We start from the raw sequence: 21,520 nt of genomic DNA on the forward strand, positions 1-21,520 counted from the left end.
TGTGAGCTTCAAGTCCTGTGAGAGACCATCTGGAAATATAAAGTGGAGAAATTACATGATATCAATTCCTGTATGCTCATACATGCATATTCAGGTGCATGTGCTTAAAAAGCTAGTGGGTGGAGGACAAAGGATATTGGTTGGAGAAGTTGGGTCCTGGCTGTATCACAGAGCCCTTGTTATAGGGAGAATGTCTGCATAACTGAGAGCCTGGAACAGTCTCAGGGACTTGGTGGCTCCGTTTGGAACGAGAGGGTAAAGCCATATCAGAGCATGTGCCTTCCTTGGCATGTAACCAGACGCCACTGAGAGCAGAAGTAGTCAGCCACTCTAGGGTTCCTCTATCCACCCTTGAAGCTGAACTTTAAGCTTGGCCTTTTCATTTAGAGAGATGTCATCTATGCTGGGAGAAGCAAATGCCCTGGTTGTCCTGACTGTGATGACAGCCACTCTTGATTTAGGTTGGATGTTGTGAGAAGTGGTGTTGAGTCCCTGTGCCTATTATATGATTTAGTCTTCATAATATCTAATAATGTGGAAGATGATAAATTCTGGGCTGAGCTGGGAGTGGTCTGGTGAAAAGCTTAGATTGCAAAAGCTAGGTACCATCAACTTCATGTCTTGGTTTCCAGACCTCATGGCTCCTGCTCAACATGGAGTCAGTGGGAACCACTCCCTCTGTACCTCCAGTGCACTCTATACTTCTAGATACTTCTTCCTCTCAGCTTCTCTAACTGTTAAAGTTCACTACTAAGAGTAGGGCTAAAGCTCCAAACTTATCCCCAGGACACCCGCATTTGTCTGCTGAGAACACCCCACTGGGCAGAAACAGGCCCCCTTCTGCACTCACACCCCATTGCAGCAGTTACCTATGACCTGGTGAGTCCCCTGTCTACATTTAGAACTGGCAGCCATTTGTCATTTCCAAGGTACTACAACTCCAAGCTCTAATGAAATGTCGCTCTGTTTCCTCATCTACATAAGATATAGAATAGGTATATTGCCTCCTACCACCTCCACCCACCCCGGAAAGTGAACCTCCTAATTGAAAGCCCTGAGCATCCTCTCAGCCCCAACTGCAGTGTGGTAAGGCCAGCCCCTGGTAGACAGAGGTGGGAAGTGCTGCTTATCTCTACCTCCTTGGGAAATGTGACCATTTTCATCACACTGTGGACCTGACTGTCCTTCTTGTCCCACTTAGAGACAGGCAATCAGCTAAAACAGGGCTTACCTGGCACCGAGGAGGGGACAGGTTTTTATTACCCTCATTGGACAGATGAGGAAAATGAAGCTAAGATTTGAATGCAGAACAGGCTCAGAAGTCTTTGAAGTTTCCATCCCATCAGGCTCGTCTAGTCTTGTCTCCTCACAGACATATTGACTCTTTAACTACTCTGCTATTTCTGGTAATGGAAGATAAGTCACGGTAGTACGTGACGGTGGCTTTATAGGTTATCATCATAAGCTGTGGTCTTTTACTATCGTAGAATTCAAAGCATATGCCAGATGGGCCATCCTCCTATTTTGTCAAAGTCATAAGAACCAGGGCAGAACTGAGCATACCATTATGCAGACAGACCCAGTTCCCAAGAAAGGGATGAAGTTGGGAGAGCTCCTGGAGCAAGGCACCTGGGGCCTTTTCCACTGTTCAGCTAGTGGGTTATAAGGGATGGTTCTACTAGGAATGACAACAGAGAGCCACTTTGAAGTGAGAACACATGCCTCCGGTCTCACAGCAAACTAGGAAAGAATGTAAGATGTGCATGCAGGTCCTAGGTCCCCCCCACCCTCCAGAGCTGTTCTAGCACCCCATGACTGACTGTCTAGTGAGGAAATGAACCTCCAGGCACACCATAGTTGATTCTAAGCCTGTAGGGACCACAGCCTGACGATTCCTAGTCCTTGCCTAGGATCTTCTGTGGGGACCTGACTTGGTGGTATCATTGTCAAACGGTGATTCTCCATCCAATGAGTTGGTTAAATTTTCAAAGGGAAAACATTTTGACAGACAATCACAGTAGTCCATTGTGCTGGTCACAAGATGGACCAAGAGGAGACACTAATAAGCCATGGATCCTCTCCATAGCCCTAGAGCAGTGGTTCTCAGCCAAAACCGTATATTTATTTTCATTGATACTTCATAACTGCCATTTTTCTACTCTTTTCATAATGTAAATATTTGTTTTGTGATGGTCATAGTGACCCCCACAGATTGAGAACTACTGTTCTGGATGGTTTGAAATCATATGAATGCTAAAAACAGAGCACAACTAAAGCTTGGATCCTAAAATACACTTTGTGGGCTAACACTTTTTTTTATAGACAGGGTTTCACTGTGTATCCTTGACTGACCTGGAACTCACTCTGTAGTCCAGGCTGGCCTCGACTCAGAGATCTGTCTGCTTCTGCCTCCTGAGTGCTGGGATTAAGGGCGTGCATGCCACTACCTGACCATACTACCTAAATCTTCCAATGTTACCTCCTGCTAACAACTCCACTCTCTCTCCAGAAATTATTCTTACTACATAAAACTGCCTGTGTACATGACTGTGTGCTGCACAATTCTCTTTGAAAGCGAAAAAGGGATCTGGCCATAGTGGCACACACCAGTAATTCCAGCGCTTAGGATGCTCCAGAGGGAGGATGAGTAAGAAATCACTATGGTGAATGGATAGTGAAAACCTGCTCCATGTATAAAATGGAATACGACTCCTCTAAAAATTACAAAATTTGCAGGAAAATAGATGGATGTAGAAGGTATGTTAGTCGAGGTCACACAAAACCTGCATGCTCTCGCTTGCATGCAGATCCCAGCCTGTAATATATGTATGTTTTATGTATAGATGTAAACAAATGTACATATGGATGGAAAACAAGAAAAGGTGAACATTAGGTGATGAAGAATGGTGCAGTGCCTGCAATGGAGACAAGTCGTGAAAGAGAATATAAAGCTATTATTTTCCTAGTATTAACTTTGCCCAGGCTTTCACTGGGTACATGGAGTCGGGGGGGGGGTGTTAAGCACAAAATATATATATATATATTTGATAGTCTAAGTATAAATCCAATGCAAAGATCTTCTGATTCAGAATGGCTATTTTAACTGTATAGATGTTCAATGAGATGTATAGATTTTTGAATCTGGCTAATCTTACTGCGCTTTTTTTTTATGGCAAGTCCTTTACAATAGAGTCTAATAGTAAAGAATATGATCTGAGCCACATATCAAGACCCTGTCAAAAATAAAATTTGAGTCATAAACTGCCTTTTCAGAATCACACTTTTTAAACTCAAAGATCAATCATGGCTATCTGGCCTTACCAGTAGATATCAGACCAGTGTTGTTTCAGAGTATGCGTGTTTCACCATAATCCACCCTGTGGATGTACATTTAGGTTTCTCCAAATAATCATTAGCACAGTGAATAGCCACAGTCATGTGCCTGTGCTCAGGGCACTGGTGTTTCTACTGCAAAGACTGTGAAAGGGAGCCTTGTTGGTCATTTATTTTAGGCTTCAGCCATTCCTGAGAAGCCATTCCTCAGAAATGTTGTACCCACACGTCTGAGGCTAGTTCTCTTAGCATGCTCTTTCATGCTTTAAGTGACCTCAAGGTACCCTGTTCTCATGCAAGGAACACACTAAGCCTGTGCAGGCACAGGTGACCCAGTGAGCAAAGACTTTTCCCCATCAGCATCCTGGGCGCATCCTACAAACAGAGCCTGGGTGGGAGCTGGTGGATTATGTGGTACCTTGAGGCAAGTGGGGAGTGGGGAGGAAAAAAGTTTAGTTGTCTTGACAGCATGCATGGTTTTTGTCATGTCCTAAAGCTAGCAGCACCTGGCTTCCTGAGAGAGGGACCCTTGAGGCTCACTCTGAGAGAAGTATCACTTTCCATGCCTCTTTGGGGCGCAGTGGCTTTCCCAGGATCAAATTACTTCTAGAAAGAAAAAAAAATTGCCTCTTGCTCCAACAAAGTGCATATCTAGTCAGAGTTGTATGCAAGGAAAGATTAGGATTTTTTTTCCGTGTCACAGAATCCACAGGTATGTGGAAAAACCACTGCTATGATCAGACAACACATCTGAGCTCACCCCTTGGCTGCTGACACATGTTCACATGAATGGACTGTGCATAGTTTCCATAGCCAGACCAAAGCTGGGGACAGTGGCTGAGTAATGCCCTTGACTGAGGTCGTCAGAGGGAGGGGAAGAGCAGTGGGTGGAGGAGGGCCCACCCACCTATCCTGCTGCTTGCCACAAAGAGCCTGAGCCAGCCAGCTGAGGAGCACTCGGCATCTGCCTCCAAACCAGCTTGTCTCAGCGGCCCATGGGGAGTGGAGTTAGGTATCCCTGTGCCAACCTCTCCTCCTCCCTCTCCTTCTTGGCTGCAGGAACAAAGACCCCCATTGAGCAGACTGGGCTTAGAAAACTCAGCCAGCAGGTCCCCAGCCCCAGCTCACATGAGTCCATTGCCTTTGTCAATGTCACTGGTGAGAGATGGCTGGAGCAGGAGCAGCACTTTGATCCCCAGTACAAAAGCTGCTTCTTCACCTGCTAGACTGGGCTTGGGCGGGAGTTCTTATCCCCCCACGACCCCAGTTAGCTTCTGCTCCTCTGAGTTTGTCTCTTCTTTCAGCCTTGACCTGAAGACTAACTAGGTCAGCAAATAGCATCCTAGCTATAATGGTTGTGTCGGATGGCAAAAGACCAGCATTGGTAGCTGCATGGCCACAGATAATCCCCTGAAACTACAGAAGAAAGAGAAGAAGATAGATTGTGCCTGAGATCCCTTTCAGCCTGTTAACCCTGAAAATGCCAGAGTGTTCATTCTTTCTCTTGGTTCTATTTCCCCTAAATGCAGGCAGGGCTGGGTAGGATGGGAGTGTGGTTGCTGGTGTTCTCTAATGGAGCGTGCTGTCCCAGGAAAGTGTCCAGCTTGCACCTCCACCACAGCCCTGGAGATCAGGTCTCCTGAGACAACTGTGCAATGTCAGCATAATGTAGTAGAGGACAGAGACTTGGACCTTTAACTTAGATGGCCAATTTGTGATTTGAGGCAATAATTTGAATTTAGACAGTAATCCAAAATGACTGATTGAAGATAGAGTCAATATTTTTTTTTCCAAATCAAGAGGTTTTATGTTTTAATGTCTAGGAGCTTAACAGGGACAAGTTTCACTCATTCGAGTTTCCATTCATTCCTGCAGTCATGCCTTTATGTTTGCATGCAGGCATGTATTTCCATCTGCATCCATTCTTGCATGCATGCATGCATGCAGTCACGAAGGCAGGCATTCACTCACACGCCTGTTCTCATCGACTGTGCCTGAGCTGAATACAAGGTGTGGGGGAGGGGGTGAGATGACTTGTAGCTGTGTAAGATGCTGGGACAATAGATGAGCACTTGTTATTGGGATTTCACTCACACACTCATCTGTGCCATCCTGAGTAACCCTCTACCCTCCGGCATGAGGAGAGGAGAGGGGGCTCAGCAGAGTGAAGAAGTTGCCCACAGCACATAGGAAGTGGCAGACACAGTACTCAAACCCAATTCCCTTTCTTCCCCAAGCCCCAGCTTCTCACTTGTCATTGAGACAAAGCTATTTCAACCTTCATTTCCTTCTCTGATTATACTTGCCAAAGCCAAAGAGGATCCCTAGAGGAGAAAGAAATGTGCAGAAAGCAATCACTGGTCTCTCATTAGGGTTCCCACTTAGTGCTGGCTTCTTTGCTTTCTGGGGATGCTGTGTTGTTGCTCCATCCCTGAACTCACCCAACCCATCCTGGTCCTACAGAAACAATCCTAAAGTGCTTTGAAAATTTCAATCCAAGTCCTAGGTATAGGTGTGGAACTACAAGTTCCTTAGCCCCCTGGGTCGTATGTGGAAAGAGCCAGCCATCTCTGGAAGACCCAATGGCCTGCAGCTCTGGCCTCATTTCCCTTTCCATCTTTACCACAGCCAGCCAAGTGACCTTGAGGAAGCTGTTCAGCCTTTGTGGGCCATGACTTTTCCATTTGTGCAGCAGAAAGGGGTTCAGCTCTCTCCATGGGCTCTACCTAAGGATGATGCTGTGGCATTGAGGCACAGTTCATGGTGGGAGGCTCAAAAATGGGACGAGGTGCAGGGATGGGCTGAGGTGTGGGGATACAATTTCGTGAGGCTTTGCAGAACTCAAGGCAATCCTCGCCCAGCTTCCCAGCTACCACCCCTAGCTAATGAGGAGCGGCATATGTTGCTGATTCCGGTGCCTGCACTCACTCCTTGGCTGTCCAAGATCCCAGAGCAAACTGGCTTCCTATTAGGCATTTATTCTTATTAATAGCAGCAAATTGCAGCCCTCCACAACATCTGCTACTTCGAATCACAGAATGCTTCCTGGACCATTTGTATTAGGATTTTGTGACCAGTACTCAAAGACCGCATGACTTATCCAACCATCTGAAAACTGACCCTCTGAAGCCTGGTGGCAGGGGAGGAGGCTTTATCCAGGGTCAGCAATGCATCCATAGCAGACTGAAGCTCAGCTCTCAGCCTCCTGAGCTTCATGTCTCGAGTTATTATGCTAACCTAAATATCAGTGACCTTGACCCCAGAACTCTTACCTACAGGCAGAGGGAGGCTATGTTGGCATACTGACGATTTCGCTGTAAGGTCCAGGTGTAATTAGGAGATTTCAAAAGGCTCAAAGCAAACTTCTTCCCAAGGCTAGGACACCAGGAAGTCAGTCTGAATGGCCAATCTAGAAATCTGGGTTCTCTTTCCAGTGTCTTTTTTTTTTTTTTTGAGAGGGGGTATTTTTTTCACATGGCTGGATCTCTTACGATCTTCCCATGCATAAACATAAACCTAAGAAGGTATGACAGACACAGAAGGACATGAAACCATCCACTGGACCGTGTTGAAGCTGTGACAAACCTCTGGCTATGCATCTACTACCACCAACCTCACTGTGGGTATGACTCTGATGCCCAGGATAGAAAGAGGCTAACATATTAAAACCTATCTTTCCTCTCCATCTTCCTTCCCTACTACCTCTCACAGGGCTTTTGTGCCCTTCTGTAACTCTTTTCCCAGCACCTATGTCTTAGGCAGCTATTGCCACAACAGTGTGTATTATTACTAGGTAACACAGAACCTAGCAGCATATGGTAGACATTTATTCTCATCCTCACATCCTTATAGAGCAATGCCATACCGCTGTTTCACTGGGTAGCTTGTGCTTCAAGCTGCCCAGACATCTGGCTGTTGATGGGGTTCTGATCTTGCTCCACACAAGTTCTTTGATGCCCAAGAGGAGTAGGAAGCAGGGATCTAGGACATTCTTCTTAGAGAGATGCCATAAGCACAGAATAGCAAAGTCAAACCTGTGAGGAAATCTCAAGCATGTACTGGTCCTGTGGTCACTGCCATCTCATTGATCAGGTCAAGTCTTGAAGCCATGCCCAGTGTCAAAGGCAGGGAAAGGACATTCTGTCTTCTTGTTCTCCATGAGGTAACAGCAAGGGTGATCCTAAAAGGCAAACATAGGTAAACTAAGGTGCAAAGTATAGTCCATAACTTGGGGCCAGTCTCCTGACATTTGTCCCTCATACCAAGCAGCCAGGTTAGAAAGCTCCCCACTTCTAAGAAGTGAAGTGAGTTTAAGGGTTCCAGGTACCTGGAGGGATTCAACCATAGGTGACAGAGGGACTTCCAGGGACTCTGTGAATTCCTTTCATGAACCCAAGTCAGAAGAAACAAACCTAGAAATGTAGCCAGAGGCCACAAAGGAACGAAACGCCCAAGAAGAGACTGTGAACGTTCTCCACGATCCCGGCAATGAGATACATGTGCATTGCTGAGCTAACTCGCTCCTAGAAGGAAAGACTTTCCTCAACCCCACTTCCCTCGCATGGCAACAGGAGACAGGAGGACAGCATGAAGGATGGCTCCAAGTGCCACATCTGTGCAGTCTGACAGCTCCCCAGGAGCTTCTTCGAGTTTCTTAATGGGTCTTCTTGCCTCTCTTTTCCTTTCTTTCTTTTCCTTTTTTTTTTTTTGTGTGTGTGACAATTTTGAAGGAAATTGGGTACTTAGGAAGCCTTTTGGACATTTAAATTAACTCCAGCCATCAGGCTCAGTGTAGCCACTGTGGCATTAGCATCCAATTATAAGAGTAGAGATGGAGTAATAACTCACACTTCGACCAGGATGTCAAATGCTTAAACAAATGAGAGATGCACACAGAGACTGTGCACAGTAGAGAAGGAGGGCTTCTGCATGGGAGTCTGTGGAGTAGCAGGCGCCCTTTGGAACGAGAGCTGCAGCAGACAAAGTAGAGCCCAACTGCCAGCGAAAAGCATCATACAAAGGGGAAAACTGGCAGGGATTGACCATCACCACGAGCCAGACCTTGTGAAACCATACCAATTCCTCCAGTGGGACAACTTCTAAGAATTGAGTAAGCTTGGCCAACTCAGAAACTTAGGAAAACCAAGGGCCAAGTGTTGAGAGCTGGGATGGGTACTCTGCGTTGTTCTGTCAATCATCAGCTTCCAGCCTAGGCTACTGTTGTATTAAATCGGTGGGCTCTGGTCATGAGACTAGTGTGGTAAGGAAGGTGACAGTGACAGCAATGATGCTGCTGATGCTGATGACGACGACGATTATGATTCTAATGATCAAAGTAGGGATGGGCAGAGCTCAGTCAGCGAAGTTCTTAGCTTGCAAACGTGAGAACCTGCATTGATGCCTATCTATGTGAGACATCCAGTCACTGTGGATCACTGGACAGCTAGCCAGCTCAGCCTACTCAGTGAGCACCAGGGCAATGAGAGACACATTCTCCAAAACACAATATTGAAGTACCTGAGAAGTGATAATCAAGTTTGCACATATGCACACATGAGCATATGCATGTCTAAGTATGCACACACACACATATATATGTACACACAAATAAAAGTAAATGATGATACTCTTTAACATAGTCTAAGACCAAGCCAAAGTAGGTTATATTATTTAAGGAACCTAACTTTAGTTGGAAAGGGATAAAGAAAAGAAGTGTTCTTTCCAAGAAAGCAATCCAAAGAGGAAAAGTCTAGGGAGGGAAGGAGAGAGGGAAGAGGGGAAGAAATTCTAGATAAATAAACTTTGAAATAAAAGAAACAAAGCTGTAAAGTCAGAGACTATTCACCATCACGTGAAACATCTAAATTCTGCGTCTCTTGGAGAGTGTGGAGGGAAGGAAGGTTCCGGATTGACAAGTTGTGGCATCATTTCAAACCGGAAACAAATGCTAGGAGACAGTTACCTCCAAATCTTTGTCCAAGGAAGATGAAGCTGGGGACCTGAAAAGTGTGTGTCTATTTACCAACATTGTCAGACCATGTCATGAGCATTGATGCATGGCGCTGACCTGGAAGCTGAGCAGGTCTTCTTTTTTTTTTTTTTAATTTTTAATATTTTTATTACATATTTTCCTCAATTACATTTCCAATGCTATCCCAAAAGTCCCCCATAGCGACCCCCACTTCCCTACCCACCCATTCCCATTCTTTTGGCCCTGGCATTCCCCTATACTGGGGCATATAAAGTTTGCAAGTCCAATGGGCCTCTCTTTCCATTGATGGACGACTAGGCCATCTTTCCATACATATGAAGCTAGAGACAAGAGCTCCCGGGTTCTGGTTAGTACATCATGTTGTTCCAACAATAGGGTTGCAGATCCCTTTAGCTCCTTGGGTACTTTCTCTAGCTTCTCCATTGGGAGCCCTGTGATACATCCAATAGCTGACTGTGAACATCCACTCCTGTGTTTGCTAGGCCCCGGCATCGTCTCACAAGAGACAGCTATATTTGGGTCCTTTCAGCAAAATCTTGCTAGTGTATGCAATGGTGTCAGCGTTTAGAAGCTGATTATGGGATGGATCCCTGGATACGGCAATCTCTAAATGGTCCATCCTTTCATCACAGCTACGAACTTTGTCTCTGTAACTCCTTCCCTGGGTGTTTTGTTTCCAATTCTAAGAAGGTGCACAGTGTCCACACTTTGGTCTTCATTCTTCTTGAGTTTCATGCGTTTAGCAAATTGTATCTTATATCTTGGGTATCCTAAGTTTTGAGCTAATATCCACTTATCAGTGAATACATATTGTGTGAGTTCTTTTGTGATTGTGTTACTTCACTCAAGATGATGCCCTCCAGGTCCATCCATTTGGCTAGGAATTTCATAAATTCATTCTTTTTAATAGCTGAGTAGTACTCCATTGTGTAAATATACCATAATTTCTGTATCCATTCCTCTGTTGAGGGACATCTGGGTTCTTTCCAGCTTCTGGCTATTATAAATATGGCTGCTATGAACATAGTGGAGCATGTGTCCTTTTTACCGGTTGGGACATCTTCTGGATATATGCCCAGGAGAGGTATTGCTGGATCCTCCGGTAGTACTATGTCCAATTTTCTGAGGAACCGCCAGACTGATTTCCAGAGTGGTTGTACAAGCTTGCAATCCCACCAACAATGGAGGAGTGTTCCTCTTTCTCCACATCCTCGCCAGCATCTGCTGTCACCTGAATTTTTGATCTTAGCCATTCTGACTGGTGTGAGGTGGAATCTCAGGGTTGTTTTGATTTGCATTTCCCTGATGATTAAGGATGTTGAACATTTTTTCAGGTGCTTCTCTGCCATTTGGTATTCCTCAGGTGAGAATTCTTTGTTCAGTTCTGAGCCCCATTTTTTAATGGGGTTATTTGACTTTCTGGAGTCCACCTTCTTGAGTTCTTTATATATATTGGATATTAGTCCCTTATCTGATTTAGGATAGGTGAAGATCCTTTCCCAATCTGTTGGTGGTTTTTTTGTCTTATTGATGGTGTCTTTAGCCTTGCAGAAGCTTTGTAGTTTCATGAGGTCCCACTTGTCAATTCTCGATCTTACAGCACAAGCCATTACTGTTCTATTCAGGAATTTTTCCCCTGTGCCCATATCTTCAAGGCTTTTCCCCACTTTCTCCTCTATAAGTTTCAGTGTCTCTGGTTTTATGTGAAGTTCCTTGATCCACTTAGACTTGACCTTAGTACAAGGAGATAAGAATGGATCGATTCGCATTATTCTACATGTTAACAACCAGTTGTGCCAGCACCATTTGTTGAAAATGCTGTCTTTCTTTCACTGGATGTTTTTAGCTCCCTTGTCGAAGATCAAGTGACCGTAGGTGTGTGGGTTCATTTCTGGGTCTTCAATTCTATTCCATTGGTCTATTTGTCTGTCACTATACCAGTACCATGCAGTTTTTATCACAATTGCTCTGTAGTAGAGCTTTAGGTCCGGCATGGTGATTCCACCAGAGGTTCTTTTATCCTTGAGAAGAGTTTTTGCTATCCTAGGTTTTTTGTTATTCCAGATGAATTTGCAGATTGCACTTTCTAATTCGTTGAAGAATTGATTTGGAATTTTGATGGGGATTGCATTGAATCTGTAGATTGCTTTTGGCAAGATAGCCATTTTTACAATGTTGATCCTGCCAATCCATGAGCATGGGAGATCTTTCCATCTTCTGAGATCTTCTATAATTTCTTTCTTCAGAGACTTGAAGTTTTTATTATACAGATCTTTCACTTCCTTAGTTAGAGTCACCCCAAGATATTTAATATTATTTGTGACCATTGAGAAGGGTGTTGTTTCCCTAATTTCTTTCTCAGCCTGTTTATTCTTTGTGTAGAGAAAGGCCATTGATTTGTTTGAGTTAATTTTATATCCACCTACTTCACCGAAGCTCATTATCAGGCTTAGGAGTTCCCTGGTGGAATTTTTAGGGTCACTTATATATACTATCATATCATCTGAAAAGAGTGATATTTTGACTTCATCTTTTCCAATTTGTATCCCTTTGATCTCCTTTTGTTGTCGAATTGCTCTGGCTAGGACTTCAAGTACAATGTTGAATAGGTATGGAGAAAGTGTACAGCCTTGTCTAGTCCCTGATTTTAGAGGGATTGCTTCAAGCTTCTCACCATTTACTTTGATGTTGGCTACTGGTTTGCTGTAGATTGCTTTTATCATGTTTAGGTATGGGCCTTGAATTCCTGATCTTTCCAAGACTTTTATCATGAATGGGTGTTGGATCTTGTCAAATGCTTTTTCCGCATCTAACGAGATGACCATGTGGTTTTTGTCTTTGAGTTTGTTTATATACTGGATTACGTTGATGGATTTCCGTATATTGAACCATCCCTGCATCCCTGGGATGAAACCTACTTGGTCAGGATGGATGATTGTTTTGATGTGTTCTTGAATTCGGTTAGCAAGAACTTTATTGAGGATTTTTGAATCAATATTCATAAGGGATATTGGTCTGAAGTTTTCTTTGTTGGGTCTTTTTGTGGTTTAGGTATCAGAGTAATTGTGGCTTCATAGAATGAGTTGGGTAGAGTACCTTCTGTTTCTATTTTGTGGAATAGTTTGTGAAGAACTGGGATTAGATCTTCTTTGAAGGTCTGATAGAACTCTGCACTAAACCCATCTGGTCCTGGGCTTTTTTTAGTTGGGAGACTATTAATGACTGCTTCTATTTCTTTGGGGGATATAGGGCTGTTTAGATCATTAACCTGATCTTGATTCAACTTTGGTACCTGGTATCTGTCTAGGAACTTCTCCATTTCATCCAGGTTCTCCAGTTTTGTTGAGTATAGCCTTTGGTAAAGGATCTGATGGTGTTTTGGATGTCTTCAGGATCTGTTGTTATGTCTCCTTTTTCATTTCTGATTTTGTTAATTAGGATGCTTTCCCTGTGCCCTCTAGTGAGTCTGGCTAAGGGTTTATCTATCTTGTTGATTTTCTCAAGGAACCAGCTCCTTGATTGGTTGATTCTTTGAATAGTTTTTCTTGTTTCCACTTGGTTGATTTCGCCCCTGAGTTTGATTATTTCCTGCCGTCTACTCCTCTTGGGTGAATTTGCTTCCTTTTGTTCTAGTGCTTTTAGGTGTGTTGTCAAGCTGCTAATGTGTGCTCTCTCTAGTTTCCTTTTGGAGGCACTCAGAGCTATGAGTTTTCCTCTTAGAAATGCTTTCATTGCGTCCCATAAGTTTGGGTATGTTGTGGCTTCATTTTCATTGAACTCTAAAAAGTCCTTAATTTCTTTCTTTATTCCTTCCTTGACCAAGGTATCATTGAGAAGAGTGTTGTTCAGTTTCCACGTGAAGGTTGGCTTTCTATTATTTATTTTGTTATTGAAGATCAGCCTTCGTCCATGGTGATCTGATAGGATGCATGGGACAATTTCAATATTTTTGTATCTGTTGAGGCCTGTTTTGTGACCAATTATGTGGTCAATTTTGGAGAAGGTACCATGAGGTGCTGAGAAGAAGGTATATCCTTTTGTTTTAGGATAGAATGTTCTGTAGATATCTGCCAGATCCATTTGATTCATAATTTCTCTTAGTTTCTCTGTGTCCCTGTTTAGTTTCTGTTTCCACGATCTGTCCATTGGTGAAAGTGGTGTGTTGAAGTCTCCCACTATTATTGTATGAGGTGCAATGTGTGCTTTGAGATTTACTAAAGTTTCTTTAATGAATGTGGCTGCCTTTGTATTTGGAGCATAGATATTCAGGATTGATAGTTCCTCTTGGAGGATTTTACCTTTGATGAGTATGAAGTGTCCCTCCCTGTCTTTTTTAATGACTTTGGGTTGGAAGTCAATCTTATCAGATATTAGAATGGCTACTCCAGCTTGTTTCTTCATACCATTTGCTTGGAAAATTGTTTTCCAGCCTTTCATTCTGAGGTAGTGTCTATCTTTTTCTCTGAGATGAGTTTCCTGTAAGCAGCAAAATGTTGGGTCTTGTTTGTGTAGCCAGTTTGTTAGTCTATGTCTTTTTATCGGGGAGTTGAGTCCATTGATATTAAGAGATATTAAGGAAAAGTAATTGTTGTTTCCTGTTATTTTTGTTGTTAAAGTTGGCATTCTGTTCTTGTGGCTGTCTTCTTTTAGGTTTGTTGAGGGATTACCTTCTTGTTGTTTCTAGGGCGTGGTTCCTGTCCTTGTATTGGTTTTTTTCTGTTATTATCCTTTGAAGGGCTGGATTCGTGGAGAGATAATGTGTGAATTTGGTTTTGTCGTGGAATACTTTGGTTTCTCCATCTATGTTAATTGAGAGTTTGGCTGGGTATAGTAGCCTGGGCTGGAATTTGTGTTCTTTTAGTGTCTGTATAACATCCGTCCAGGATCTTCTGGCTTTCATAGTCTCTGGTGAAAAATCTGGTGTAATTCTGATAGGCTTGCCTTTATATGTTACTTGGCCTTTTTCTCTTACTGCTTTTAGTATTCTATCTTTATTTAGAGCATTTGTTGTTCTGATTATTATGTGTCAGGAGGTATTTCTTTTCTGGTCCAGTCTATTTGGAGTTCTGTAGGCTTCTTGTATGTTCATGGGCGTCTCTTTCTTTAGATTTGGGAAGTTTTCTTCTATAATTTTGTTGAAGATGTTTGCTGGTCCTTTGAGTTGAAAATCTTCATTCTCATCCACTCCTATTATCCGTAGGTTTGGTCTTCTCATTGTGTCCTGTATTTCTTGGATGTTTTGAGTTAGGATCTTTTTGCATTTTACATTTTCCTTGATTGTTGTGCCGATGTTCTCTATGGAATCTTCTGCACCTGAGATTCTCTCTTCCATCTCTTGTATTCTGTTGCTGATGCTCGTATCTATGGTTCCAGATTTCTTTCCTAGGGTTTCTATCTCCAGTGTTGCCTCATTTTGGGTTTTCTTTATTGTGTCTACTTCCCTTTTTAGGTCTAGTATGGTTTTGTTCATTTCCATCATCTGTTTGGATGTGTTTTCCTGTTTTTCATTAAGGACTTCTACCTGTTTGATTAGGTTATCCTGTTTTTCTTTAAGGATTTGTAACTCTTTAGCAGTGTTCTCCTGCAATTCTTTAAGGGATTTTTGTGCTTCCTCTTTATTGTCTTCTACCTGTTTACCAGTGTTCCTTTGTATTTCTTTAAGTGTGTTATTAAAGTCCTTCTTGAAGTCCTCTACCATCATCATGAGATATGCTTTTAGATCCGTGTCTAGCTTTTCCGGTGTGTTGGGGTGCCCTGGACTGGGCGAAGTGGGAGTGCTGGGTTCTGATGATGGTGAGTGGTCTTGGTTTCTGTTAGTAAGATTATTACGTTTACCTTTCGCCATCTGGTAATCTCTGGGGTTAGTTGTTGTCGTTGTCACTGTTTAAAGATTGGAGCAGAAGCTGTGTTCCACTCACCAGCAGTCTCAAAATCCTGTGGCAGGGGTCGTGGGTAGCTGGCAGTACCCCGGTGCTGATCCAGCCGGATGAGGCCTGTGGCCCTACTCAGGCCGGTTTCTGCTTCCCTAACTAATGCAGTCTCAGGTCCCGCGCGCAATTGGATTGGAGCAGAAGCTGTGTTCCACTCACCAGAAGTCTTAAGATCCTGTGGCGGTTGTTGTGGGTAGCTGGCGAGTGTCAGCCGACCCTGTGCCCTCGCTACCCCGGTGCTTTTCTGACCGGAAGAGTGAGCAGGTCTTCTTATGTGAACTCTGCTCTGCTGAAGATGAGCCAACATCCAATCTTGACCATTTCTATAGCGTTTTAATAATGACTGTAAAATAGATATAGCATGAAATTAGCTATTTAACTGTTTCTGGCTCCTCATGGGCATTAGGGTACAGATAAGTGGTATAGTCATGTATAGAACATTTTGTCTTTCTATCCTGAACCTCTGTACCCATTTCAATAGCAATTCAATGCTCCCTTTTTCCTTTCAGTCCCTGGCTGCCACCATTCTAACGTGTCACTGTGAATCTCTGGCAATCTCATGTGTGTTGCGATGATTGTCTGTTTATGTAACATATCATCCTTAATGTTTATGTAGAATTTTCCCCTCTTCCCTCTCTCATTTCCTCCCTTCTTTTCTTGACTTCTTGAGATAAGGTCTCTCTATGTAGCCCAGGCTTGGCCTCTTACTTCTCCTGCCTCAGCTTCCAGAGTGCTGAATTACAGATGTGTGCTCCCCAACTTCCTTTCCCTTGGAGGTTGGATACCATTTCAGTGTGTGCACATACCACATTTTGTTCATCCATTCTTCTAGGTAGCTTCCATTTTTAAATATAAATAAATAAATTTAAATAATAAAATTATTTTAAAATAATTCTATGAACATAAATGTGCAAATGTGTCTTTGAGGCCCGTCTTACTCATCCTTTGACTGTGTAGTTGGTAGCAAAGTCACTGTCTCACATGGCAAATCTGTTTTTGAGGAATTTCTCACTGCCTAGAGAAGACAGTGTACCAAGACAATTCTGTGCAGATCCCACTCTTGTTCCAGGAGCTACAGTCTCCCTCTGCTCTAATGTGGGGTGGTCCTGAATAGGGCTGGGGCTCCCTCTCTGGAAGCACTAAAGGCTACATTGTAGCCACATCAATCAACAACCTGTCCTGGAATCTAGTGGCCAGGGGAGGGACCTCAATCTTCTGTGGTCTCTGACACCATCTATCATTATGATAGCTTAGGTCACATTGTCATCTGATTTGTTCTCCCAACAGAAGTCAGCCCCTCAGCACACACACTTCTTTTTCACCTCTTCCTGTGGTCTAAATTCCCTCACTTGGTTAATTAGCATGCCTGGCACTGTAGCTTAAGACTTTAATCAGCGTGTGGTGCTTTTAATTAATCGTGTGGCTCTGCATCTGGAGTGGTTTGTGTTCCAGGGTCAGGGGAGGAACTGAGGTGGGGGTGGGGGGGTGGAGAGGCAGCTTTATTTGGTGTCCAGTGTAGATAGAGAATCCAGACCCTGGGGAGAGTGAGGACTCATAGGGGCAAGGTGGTTGAGAAGCCATCTGGCCACCTTTGCAACATACTAGCAAGAGGTAAAAGGGAACCCAGGATTTTGTGTATATATTTTGTAACTGAGATAAATGGCTGTACTAATTCCAGTTTGCAAAAGTAATTCTAAAGTGTCAGGAAAACTTCTGACACATTCTAGAATTGTCCACAAGGAAGCAACCAAAGCTGTGGCTAGAGAAGATGGAGCCACCAGCAGTGTTAGGCCATGCTGGAGAGCAGGTTACCTGAGAGAGGGACTTCTGAGAATTCCTGGTTCCTGCCCTTCCCCAGGGAGGTCCTGCAAAGGGAAAAGAGATGATATTAATCCTTCAAAGGATAACTGTTTTCTCTTGCCTATTGGAATTCCGGTATGGCTCCTTAATTTTTGCATCCATGCTTTAAAAGACTGGGGAACGTTTAGATCAGCCTCATAAGCAAGTAGTAAAAATGACATGATGCCTGGTGGGAACTAGTTGGAAGGAAGGTAAAGATCTCTACCCTTTCAAAGAGAAAACTTTAGACTCCCAGGTCCTCAGGGTGTGTTTCTCAAAAGTCCCCAGTGTCATGTTTACACATGCCCCTGAAAGTCTAACAGAGAGGAGTGCCTTGGGTGACTTGGGTTTTGTCTAGACACTTAGAAGCAGCTGGAATATCAGATCCAAAAGGGATTCTAGAATGAACCCATACCATTGCTTATTTTATAGATAACTGAAAAGAGACCCAGAGAGAATTGTTCAAGTTCATCTGGAGAGATGGGAGCAAAGCAGTAGCCAAGACCTAGCTCTCAAACTTTTGGAGATTAGTTGCGTACCTGGTCCCATATAGGTGTTTAGTTGAAATCAAAGAACAGCATGGAGCTCACCTGGAAGCCAAGATAGGGTCTGAATTAGTCCAGGATGCTCAGGTAACTTGAGAGCCCTATCTGAAGTATGGACCGGTGAATGTCTTATGGGCTGATGTCACACTCAAAGAGGAAATGACATAATGAAAGGACAAAGAAGGGCTATGTCTTACAGGTCTGTAGCTCCCCAAACATAGGAAGGCTCTGTGATGTCTCCATGACTTGGGAGAATGGTCAGTGTACTGAGCTACAGAGGGTGGATTGTGCACAGGATAGCCTGTGTAAATCTTAACCATCACCTGTGAGGTGCTGGACCCCACACCCATTATGAATCCATTTTGTGGTCATATGCTTCAGGAATAGGAACAATGGGAGCAGGGTTTATCTCCATATTTAAGGACAGGAAAACCAAGTCTCAGAGACAGCAAGGTTCTCATTGCTAGCAATGGCTGAGGATGCTTTGAACCTCCCTCTTCAGGCCCCAGCATCCTTTCCAACCAAACAGAAAACGGCAGCTGTTTAAAATTAAGAGAAGAAGGATTTTATAATTTTGGGCTATTGACATTATTAAAAACCACTTGCAAGTTATATTTAGAATGCAAAGGTTTCTGAGGTGTCTGGCTTACTCAGTGGCTGGCTCTTTCCTCAAAGTGGCATACCCAAGAACTCCAGACAACACAAACACCCTGGAATCCCAGGAAAAAGTTCAGAACTCTAAGGCAAACCCTACAGTCCTGGGGAATACGCTAGAACTCTAGGGTATACACCCCAGAAACCAAGCTAACATTGCAGAATCCCAGCATCTCAGGGTATACTACAGAACTGCAGGGCATACCTTAGAGTGAACCCTGAAACCCCAGGGCTAGCCCTGGAATTCCAGGGTATATTCCATGCAAGACAGATTATCAAACATGTCAATATGAGAAACTGGAGAGAGTGTTAGTTAAGTTTAGGCCAAGAAAATGCTTTTGATTGAACAAGCCATGATATTTTTTTCCTTTAAGCCCATGCAAAATATGGAGTGCCAGACAGGCAGCTGGAACCCATGAACACATGATTATGTACTTATGGTTCCCAACTCTCACCATCTATAGTCCCTTTTATTATATCTCCCCTCAGGGAGTCACATTTTGAAAGATTCTGTCTACTAAACAAACTGCATTTATTAAGTAATAATATATTTCCTATTTTAATATGGGACACACATGAGTATGCATAACCACATAAAACAGCAACAATCCAATTTCCAATAGGCTTTTGGAAATATTGAAAATAGCTTATGAATCTCATTCCTACTCCTGAATTCCTAGGTGTCAGGGTCCTCTGGGTTGGGCACTATTATGCATATGTTGATGTGACTAGAAGGTTTTTTGCTTAAGGAGGGGCAGAAAAATTAGTGGCAATAGGAATAAGCTAAATTCCTAGCTGCCTGCAGAGGCAGCAATATAATTCATAAAACCTGATCATCAAACTTAATTATAAAGGCATTGAGGTCATGGGGAAATCACCTGGGCAATGAGAGAAATTATGATAAAATTCCAGGGGCCAGAGAGGTGACTTAGTGGCTTCTGATGCTCACTGCCAAGCCTGCTCGCCTGAGTTCTATCCCTAGAATCTGCATGGTGGAAGGAGAAAATGAATCCTGAAGTTGATCTCTATCCCCCACATGTGTGCATGATAAATGTGTGCGAGTGTGCATGCATGAACACACACAAATAAATGTGAAAAATACAGAAAATTCCAAATTCAAAGCCACGTCATAAGAGCAAGCCATAAAGGCCAAGGGTGAAGCTGCGAAGAATGAGGAGAGACAGCTACAAAAAGATAGATAAAGGAAATGAGGAAATTAAGGGAAAGGAGCCCGTGGTGGGACTTGGAATTAATTATTAATTAATTCCAAAAGAGTGTGGAGACTAATTGAGCAGGCTCTGGTGCCAGTTTGACTGTGCGTGAGTTACAAGTAGCCCCTGCCAAGTGGACATAATTGTACAGCACAGATGCTTTATGGAACAGCAGGGGAAACAGCCTCTGTACTCACTCATGAGCAGAGATGGTTCAGCCGGGTCAGCATGTACAATTTACTGTGCTAGTTCTGATGGTGGCTGTAGCTAGTTTGTCCTGCCATCTAGTCACTAAAAGATTAGGCAAGAAGCTCTCCACTGGGATAAAAATAGATAATATAAAATATCCCAAAATTTAAAAAAAATAAACTTTTTTTTTAAAGAAGAAACTAGCAAAATGGAAAATAAAGACCAAGGTTATAAAAAGAAAATAAAAATTCCATCTGATCAAGTGTCATCTTTAAATACCTACTACATAACTGGTACTTGGGCATCATGTAAGGCGACATCAAGGCTGCCATGGAGAACAAAGAAACTCAAACGATATTTAAGTGTGCGCAGGAAATGGAGGCATTTGAGCTAAGTGAAAATGTCATGTGGAACATTTTATGTTAACAAGCTGCTGCTGGAAGCGAATGTAAAGTCTCTGGGCTGGAGAGGAAGCCTCGAATCATGAAAAGGGTGTGGGTAGGGGGAAAATAGCAAGGCTGATCTTTGAAAGAACCGCAGTGAAATCAGTTTTTGGAGCAAGTTGGTCAACAGTACGGAGCAGGCGAAGGCAGAAGACAGCCACAGGGTAGATCCAGCACCTTGTTAAACAGCGAGGAGGAAGAAGAGAGAAGGGTGCTGGGTGAGGGCTCAGTACGCTCTGGAAAAAATAAAAGTGCCAAGACCTAACGGAAGGGGGGTGTGTGAGAGAAAGTGAAACAAGATGGAGAAAGAATGAACATTCAGCCGCACTGCTTTGATAGGAAACAAATAGGCAATCGATTGAGTATTTGCAGAAATATTTGGGGGTGTGGGTAATGGGAAACTTTAAAAGTGTAGCATGTAAGTCTATTTTTATGGTATTTTATATGAAGTCAATGTCGCCTGATTTCCAGATACATATCTTAGAACCGAGAAAGTGGTTGTATCCTCAGGATGCTATGCAGTCACCTACTCCAATATGTCGCCTCAAAGTCTCTTTGGTTCTGGGGCTCTAAGCTCCATCGTGCTCGTCTGGTATCTTGGGTGACGTGATTGGATTTAGAATGATAATCTTAGCTGTGAGCCATCAGGACTCTGAAGATTGGTGACTGACCGTCTGGTCTTCAATGTGCTGTTCTAGCTTACCAGAGTTCCTGTGGAGTCCTGTGGGCAGTATCGGAGCTGTGGCGAGTGTCTCGGCTCAGGTGACCCCCATTGTGGCTGGTGTGTGCTCCACAACACGTGAGTACCATTGATCACGGCCTCCTGCCTCCTCCTGTTTCTTCCCAGGGGCTTGCACCCTCCTCCTCTCTGTCTTCCTCTCACCCCATGTGCACTCCTTTCATCCTCACCCTTCCTTTCTTCCATCTGTTGCAAGCTTCATTGCTCTTTTGTTCGTTTTGGGTTCACTTTTACTTGTCCAGCTCCACTAAGATATATATGGCAATGGCACCATGGCATGATGACAGGTCAGAATATGGCAGTCACCCTGGCCATGACACCCTGAGGAAGCACAGAGATAGAATCCTGGACTTGTCCAACTTCAATTTACAGAGCACCCCTACACATCGTGACAGTACTCCCCCCCCCCTGTATGTCGACTTTAGGGGGGACTCCATTTATTCTCTAGAAGACAATAAATGTTAAAGTCATATTAAAGTGGAAATAAATAGTAACTTGATGGCTGAACTGAGAGATGCAGTCAACTAGCCAGGAAAGAGGAAAGAACTGAAGATCATTGTTAAATTGTAATTAATTTTTATCTTATGTGTATTGGTATTTGGCCTGCATATATGTCTGTGCACTATGTGTTTGCTTGGAGCACTA

At 43.4% G+C, this 21,520-nt stretch overlaps 1 protein-coding gene across 2 annotated transcripts in view; it reads left to right on the forward strand.

Annotated features, from left to right (window-relative positions):
• The window catches only part of Plxna4 (plexin A4), a 454,144-nt gene that overhangs the window by 326,527 nt on the left and 106,097 nt on the right, over positions 1-21,520 (forward strand). For both annotated transcript variants that reach the window (XM_029478188.2, XM_021164546.3), the window contains one exon: positions 20,835-20,935. In XM_029478188.2, the coding sequence (XP_029334048.1) occupies positions 20,835-20,935 (101 nt within the window). The remainder of the gene's footprint in view (positions 1-20,834; positions 20,936-21,520) is intronic.

The sequence above is a fragment of the Mus caroli genome, unplaced genomic scaffold, assembly GCF_978045245.1.
Source record: "Mus caroli unplaced genomic scaffold, Mus_caroli_1 scaffold_7, whole genome shotgun sequence".
Lineage (NCBI taxonomy): Eukaryota > Metazoa > Chordata > Mammalia > Rodentia > Muridae > Mus > Mus caroli.